We start from the raw sequence: 7,331 nt of genomic DNA, 5'->3' as shown, positions 1-7,331 counted from the left end.
CGTCAAATCCGCTTTATATTATATACTATACATCTATACAAAAATGGCAGGGACCAATGGGCGCCACACACACACACACGGGGATGCATGCGCATCGTGTTACCTGCATTCGTTAACCATGTGCGTTAGTGCTAAGCTTGTATATATGTTAAGTTAGGACAAGAAAGGGGCTTAAAGTACAAGCCGCTGGGCGCTGCCCATGTGGGCGTTCAAGCTACGTGGCACAACGCAGTAGAGAAACGACTTTTGATCCACTTTGAAATTTGGCTTTAGTCTCGGTATTTTTCACGTTCAGGACTAGAGAAACCTTTAGTCCCGGTTGGTAGCTCCAACCGGGACTAAAAGTCCCTGCCCAATGGCTGCTGCGGCAGGCTTTTGCTGTAGGGGACTTTTAGTCCCGGTTGAAAATACCAACCGGGACTAAAGGTTAACTTTTACTCCCGGTTGGTCCCTCCAACCGGGAGTAAAAGTCTACTCCCGGCTGGAGGCTCCGCCCGGGACTAGAAAGGGACCTTTAGTCCCGGTTACTGTCTCCAACAGTTTATGTTGAACGCGGGACTTCCAAAAATTTCCTTGGCAAAAATTTTACCGCCTCCAACAGTTTCTCTCTCCTCTTCTTCATCCTTACCTTCTAAACATCCTCACACCAGTGCTGCATCTCATCCTCTCTTCAGTCTTCACCCTCTCTCTTCAATCTCCAATCCACCGGATCTCCTTTTCCAAGCTGTGCGCCATTGTGCGAGCCAAGCTGCGACGACGGCTACACGCCGGCTTACGGCGCACCAGCCGTGCGGCGGTGGCGTCACGCGGGCCTAGGAGCTGCGTCTCCAGCAAGTTCGTGGTGCAAGCTCTTACGGCAGCGACACTCTAGGTGTAGTGGATCTGGCTATTTCCAGCCAGGTGATGTGCGCTGTGGTCGCTCTCACGGAGTCCATGCATGCAGCGCTTGCGGCAAGTCAGGAAGACAAAGCCCCGTGGAGCCTTGAAGTCGTGCTTGGATAAGTGAGGTGAGTACACTAGTAAAATTCCTAATCTTGTTGGCCAAAACTTTGAAACTTTGTCAGAGTAATGTATTTTTTCCTTTATATTCTTGTTGCGGTTGCATGAATGAATGAAACATTTAATGGGAAGAACAAGAAAGATTATTCATTTTTTATGGGGAGATTGGTTAATTCTTTGCGCTAATCCTTCTATGCAGATTGGTCAATTCTTTGTGCGGGGGATGCATCAATGGATTCCGGCTGCAGCGATGAGCTCGCAACCCACAGTGTGTTTGCTAGTAGTTGTTCGCATGGCCAAAACGAATCATCAAGTGAAAATAGAAAGAAAAAAAAACTTTAGTCCCGGTTGGTAATGCCAACCGGGACTAAAGGGCCGGCTCACGTGGCCAGACCGGGAGGCCTCTTTAGCCCCTGTTGGTATTACCAACTGGGACTAAAGGTGGACCTTTAGTTCCAGACGAGAAACCGAAACTAAAGAAGGGGTCCTTTAGTTTTGGATTCATGCTCTCGGTTGAAAAATCGGGACTGAAGTGATTTTCCAATCGGGAGTACAGCTTTTTCTGGGAATCACATTCGACCGGACACATGGCTAGTACACCAATAACATGCATGATTTATGTGCCATGTGTGTAGGGCACAGCCCTACAGGAGTTTTATGCATGGGTTCAGTGAACGAACGGCGTGTGGCCGGCGTCTAGTACAGACAGTACGTCAGAACGGACAGGGAAGCGGCCTCAGAAGATGCGCGCGCGGATCAGGCGTGCAGATCCATGGGATTGCAACGCATAAACAAACCGCACACGCGAGCGAGCGCGCAGATGCACGCTGCATGTCGGAGAGGAGCAGCGATACGGTGTGCACCGCGGCAGACAGGAGGCACCGGCGGCCGATGGAGCCCCGGCCGGCACCCGGCGGCGCGTGAAACTAAATAAAAACGACCGACTCTGTCCGGTGAGCTCGTGTTCATGGTCGCTGCTGCGCTGACACCGCGTGGCATTTGTAAACGGCTGCTAGCTAGACGATGATCACCTCTGATCGGGGGTGGTGTTGTTGCATTGGGGCAAGTAGCCGCAGCGTGTCCGCTTGCTCGCCGACAGCGCCTCGTCAGTGGCGCGTGCGCGTGCGCGCGCGGCTCCCGTGTGCTCTACTGCTCTGCCCATATCGTCGATCCCGGCCGGCCGTCAGCCACGTGCGGTCGACCATGATTGGGTGGCTTTGACTTGCACGTTACCTGGGAGGCTGGGACACGTATCATCTCCAAATCCTCTGCCATATGAGACAGCATGAAGTTTCCTCTCCCTTAGTATATCTTAATATATATAAGAGTCGATACAAGAATGGCGCGTGGCATGCAAGGGGTATAGTAGCTTTTTTTTATGCCTCGAGGGCTAGTAGCTTAAGCAGAAGCTTACGGTTGCAGATCAGTCATGAGTCCTGAAGGCAGCTGCAGAGACATAATAAAGGAGAGGTTTACACTGGGTTGGAGCTTAGCCTAAAGCCTGTACCCGGGCAAATGCAAGAGATCCAGCACTACCGTAACGACAGTTCATGTGATCCATCGCCATCGGTGGCCTGAACCCGAAGGGGTCAATGTAATCATGAAAAGGAGGATTGTCGTTATGATTACAGAAAACAAAAGACCATCATCATGAATGTAGTAATGGGTCATGCCTTGAATTTTTTTTTTGTCTTCTTGCGATGCAGGTTTCATCGAATCTTATCACAATCGTCGTCAGCCCACCACAAACAGAAAACACAAAAGAGCGCGGATTACGTACGTGGAGATGACTCGGATAACTAGTGGGCGTGTGGTCTCACTGGCGTCTGTCATCTGTGGCGGCCTGCCTGGCCATACATACCAATGCAATGAGCCAATGACCGTGCGTCCAAGTACAACAAGTAGCCAGTGTAGCCTCTCTTCTCCACTGCAGCCAGGGAGGGACGGAGGGCCACCGACCACGACCAAGTGCGCGCGGAATCTTTCCACTATACTAGACTACCTGCACTGCAGTACCGCTGCGCTCTACGCGGTATGCATACCGCTGTTTGTTTGGCTACTCCTACTCCTACTCCTACCGTCGCCTGTCGCGGGCGAGCTCGCTGCCAAGTAGTAGATGTAGAGTACATACAGTTGATGCGGCGCACATGGCGTATTTGGTGCGGTGGGCCGCGGGCAGGGGCGCGTTTGGTGGCCGGACGCGGCTCCGTGCGCCTGTGGTGGCCACGTACGTAGCTAGTACAGCCGGTGTTGCTCCAGGGTTTTCGACTGGTAGAGAAATGTCAATTCGTCGACCCGTCGCTCCGACCGTCACCGGCTGTTCGCCCGGAGGCCGTACGCATCGGAAGCGACCTCAAGAGCGACTGTAAAAAAAAGGTCGCGCGACAAGACCGGGTTTTGCTGCCTGCCTGAGAAACCCTGCCATGGAAAATTCCTCTGTGCCTGCCACTGTGAAAAGGTCCTCCTACTACTGTAGGGACCAGGTGGATGCATCTTGCCTCGTCACGCCACTCGGCCACTGTGAAAGGTAGCAGAGTCTGACAAGTATGCCCTTTTCGCCTTTTCCCTGTCCGAGGAAGAAGGGCCCGCGTACCGTACCGTACTGTGCTTTTGCACTCCATCCACCTCGGCCCTTGTTTAGTTGCACCAACATTGCACCTCCAAAATTTGTACAGTACAAGATTCTTCATCACATCACATCACATCAAATCTTTGGACACATGTATGGAGTATTAAATGTAGGTAAAAAAATAATTAATTACACAGTTTAGTTGTACTTTGCGAGACGAACGTTTTAAGCCTAATTAGTCAATGGTTGGACAATTATTACCAAATACAAACGAAATACTACAGTACCACTACAGTGCACATTGCTTTTTGGATGTGCAAAGTTTGGGCAACTAAACGCGCCCTCGGACTAGAAGATCTTTTGCACCGGTACTGTAGATCCGATTGCCGCGGGTATTTGCGCTCCGTTCGCTTTGGCTGAGAAGCCACGATCCAAAGTACCGTTGGTTGATTTATTGTGAAAAAAAAATATAATTTTTTAGTTAAAAAATATGGTTTATAAGTCAAGCAAACAGAGCGTTGGTTGGATGTGCCAGTTTGGTATGTGCAACTTCCTTCCAGCCGGAACCGTACACGAGCCACGCAAATGCCACGAGCCGAGAGGTTCGATGTCTCCGCTGCCGCGTGCTTCGCTATACTCCCTGCGACCGAAACTTTACGGCTGTTTCCAGTTCGCGCTCATCACTGCTTACGCACTTTGTAGCATCGTTTTACGTTCTTTTTTTTGGAACGGAATTGAAATAGTACTATACCACGTTTGTCGCACGCAAGAGTCCAACGGAGCGTGGAGTAGTACGTCCTTTCATCCTGGCAGAGTAGTAGTAAAATAAAGGCAACCAAGCATAGCATCCTCCCTGATTTTTTAATCGCATCGCCTTCCATTTGGCACCAGTAATCTTTAGGACCAACCTTTACCTGTTTCTACTACGGGGTAGTAGCAGTGAAAATCATGCAGCTAAATGATAAGCGTATTTTGAAGCAGCACTTTTTTTTTCTGAAACTTTGGAACAACAAGTAGGAGTATACTAGGAACATAAAATAGTTGGGAGTCAGCTTGGTGTATAGTTAATCCAGGATTTCAAGTTTGCATACTATTTATGCTGTCACCTTCGTTAATCTTACCCAAAAGGTGCAGTCTTGACATGTCATCTCTGATGGCATCAAAAGCTAGTGACGTCCACACATACATACCACTTCAGCAACCGGTCATGAATCGAGCCAGTCGAGTACAGCCGTACAGGACAAATGCCGTATACGGGCGGCCATGAACCGTATGGACTATGGAGTAGTAGTATACCAGGTGATGTACGCAAATGGTCCAGGCCACACAGGAAATGCGAAACTGGACAGCTCATCCTCATTAAAATCTGAAACGGAAACGACTGTACAGATGCGGCAGACGACGTCCCTCTGTCGACTCTCGCTCGTCGTCCGTATTCACATGTTGGATGGAAGACGCATCACACACGGTACCAGACATGCTATTACTGCTAGATAAATTTTGCTATTAATACCTCAATTCTTCGAGTATAAGTCGTAGTATCTAAACTTACACATTAACTCACATCACCACATGCACACAAACTCACACATACATCCATATTAGTGTGAAAGCTAGATCTACACCTATACAAAGAACACACAGTGTGCAAGCTAAATCTACACCTACACAAACAGGAAATTTTGCGATTAGAATTCTCATCATTCTTTTTTATTGCTTCCCCTAAGTAAAGAAAGGAAAAAAAAACTCAAAGTCCTATGCCAACGCATCCGCCGCGATGTGATGTAATACACTCGATCCAACGGCCAGGACTAAAGCACGACGCCATCATTTCTGGAAGGGGGGAAAGAAAAAGGAAGGAAGAAATACGCTGATAGACTTGATTAAAAATTAGAGCCAGAGGGCACCGGCCTTCTTGAGGATGGGCACGAGCTCGCCGGAGATGTGGACGGCCATGAGCCGGTCAAGCCCGCCCAGGAGCTTCCCCCCGACGAACACAGCGGGCAGCGCGACGGCCTCGGCGGCGGCGCCGGCCGGGACGACCCCGGCGAGCGCGGACTCGTCGGCGACCTCGTGCACGGCCGGGTTCACGCCGAGCCCCTGCAGCAGCCGCTTCACCACGTGGCTCAGGCAGCACCCGCGCCGCCCCACCACCAGCACCGGGCTCTCCGCCACGGCCCTTCCGACTTCCGCCTTGCCGCCGTCGTCGTCCCCGGCCCCGGCCCCGGCCGCGGCGTTGGGCCGGGCGCTCTCCTCCTCCGCCGCCGCCGCAACAGGCTCCGCGATGGTCAGCACCGCCGGCTCCGGCTTCACGGCGACGACGGCCGCCGCCTCAGCCGCCTGCGGCATCAGCCACGGCCGGGCGCTGCTGTAGGGGATGGCCTGGTACATTACTTCCCGACGACGTGCGTCCGCGTTTGACGTTCCGGCCGCCGAGTCTTCGTCCTCCTCCCTCCCCTAACTTTTCTTTTTCTGTTCTCTCTCACCCCGTCTTTTCCGCGCGGGCGTGGGACGTGGTTCGTGTGGGTCGCGATGGTTCCGTTAGGGCGCTGGTGTGTGTAATGGCGCGGGACGCGGGGGGATTACATACAGGGGAGGTGAGGTGGGCGGGTGACGTCACTGTGTGGCCCCACCGCGACGCGGGGTACCTTTCGACCGGTTCGCGCGGACCGAGTGACTGCTGCACGCGAGTCTCGGGCTCGGGGAGGGGGAGGACCGGAGGAGTGGCGTTGGCGTGGAGGGGGTTCAGCCGCGGCTCGGGGCCGCGCCGGGGACGCCGGCTCCGTGACGACAGCTGCTACGGAGGCGGACGCGGACGTGGACCCGCGCGCGTTGCGGTTGGACTCATGCATGATGGGGGCGGGCCAGGCGGCCGGTCCTGATCCTGTGCGAGCGCGAGCGGAAGAAGCCTGCGGGGCGGCGAACAGCGGGCATGATTTTTTTTTGTTCTGTGGGTGGGCACGCCGCTCCTTCGGTTTTCAAATTACAAGTCATTTTGGTTTTCCTTTTAAACTTCTCTAACCTTTTTAATAACCTTCTCTAACTTAGTTTATAGAAAAATATATCAATATCCATAGCAACAAACTAGTTTCATTCTGCCAAACGAACATGGCCTTAAAAAAAAGAACCAAACCGCTTAGATCAACGGCGAAACCGTATTCTATGACCCCTCCAGTTTCGAAGGGAAGCGGTCAACAGACAAATCCGGGCCCGCTGGCTGTAGTAGCTGTAGCTTGGGTGGTAGTCGGGCGGCCACCTTTTCGCGTGTGCGATGGCGTCGGCAGCGGCGGCGTCCGTAATCCGAGACGTCACGCGGGTTGTTTTTTTTTACCAGCACATGTCGGGCCCCGATTAAACTAGCGCCGGTCGAGGTGGAGCTGCGCGTCCCGATCAACGGGCCGGGCCAGCTTGGGAGACGGACGGCGCGCGGCCGGTCGATCGGTCAGACTGTGCGTACGTGTGCTGCCGCTTGCCGCCGGTGGAGAATACGATCGCTCTTGCGTGGCGGGGCAGCGCATGTGGATCACGTATGACGTCGCTTTTATGGCCCCGTACGGTGTTGCTTTTTTTTACAACAGTACGGTGCTGCTTTGGTTGCGACCTTGGAGAGGGCCAGATGAGAGGACACCATGCATGACGCACCTGGAGAACCTTCTGATACTTGCTGCTCTTGTTTCTGCACTCCACTTACGTCTCTTTGCGTGATGAACCAGTATTAGCCTGCCTCCTCCGGTAACAACACCCAAAATACAAGACTCATTCG

The 7,331-nt window shown here is 52.7% G+C and overlaps 1 protein-coding gene across 1 annotated transcript; it reads right to left on the bottom strand.

Annotated features, from left to right (window-relative positions):
* Positions 1–5,051: 5,051 nt before the first annotated feature.
* On the bottom strand, positions 5,052–6,137 carry LOC136458672 (monothiol glutaredoxin-S5-like). Its single transcript, XM_066458597.1, has one exon. The coding sequence runs from the start codon at positions 5,957–5,959 to the stop codon at positions 5,459–5,461; it is 501 nt and encodes a 166-aa protein (XP_066314694.1). The 5' UTR covers positions 5,960–6,137; the 3' UTR covers positions 5,052–5,458.
* Positions 6,138–7,331: the final 1,194 nt, after the last annotated feature.

This window comes from Miscanthus floridulus, chromosome 6 (assembly GCF_019320115.1).
Source record: "Miscanthus floridulus cultivar M001 chromosome 6, ASM1932011v1, whole genome shotgun sequence".
NCBI classification, from domain to species: domain Eukaryota; kingdom Viridiplantae; phylum Streptophyta; class Magnoliopsida; order Poales; family Poaceae; genus Miscanthus; species Miscanthus floridulus.
Note: the sequence above shows the minus strand (reverse complement) of the source record. Positions and strands in the feature narration are given on the sequence as shown.

Coding starts and splice junctions, on each gene's coding strand:
- LOC136458672 (XM_066458597.1), bottom strand. CDS start 5,959: ATGTACCAGGCCATCCCCTACAGCAGCGCCCGGCCGTGGCTGATGCCG.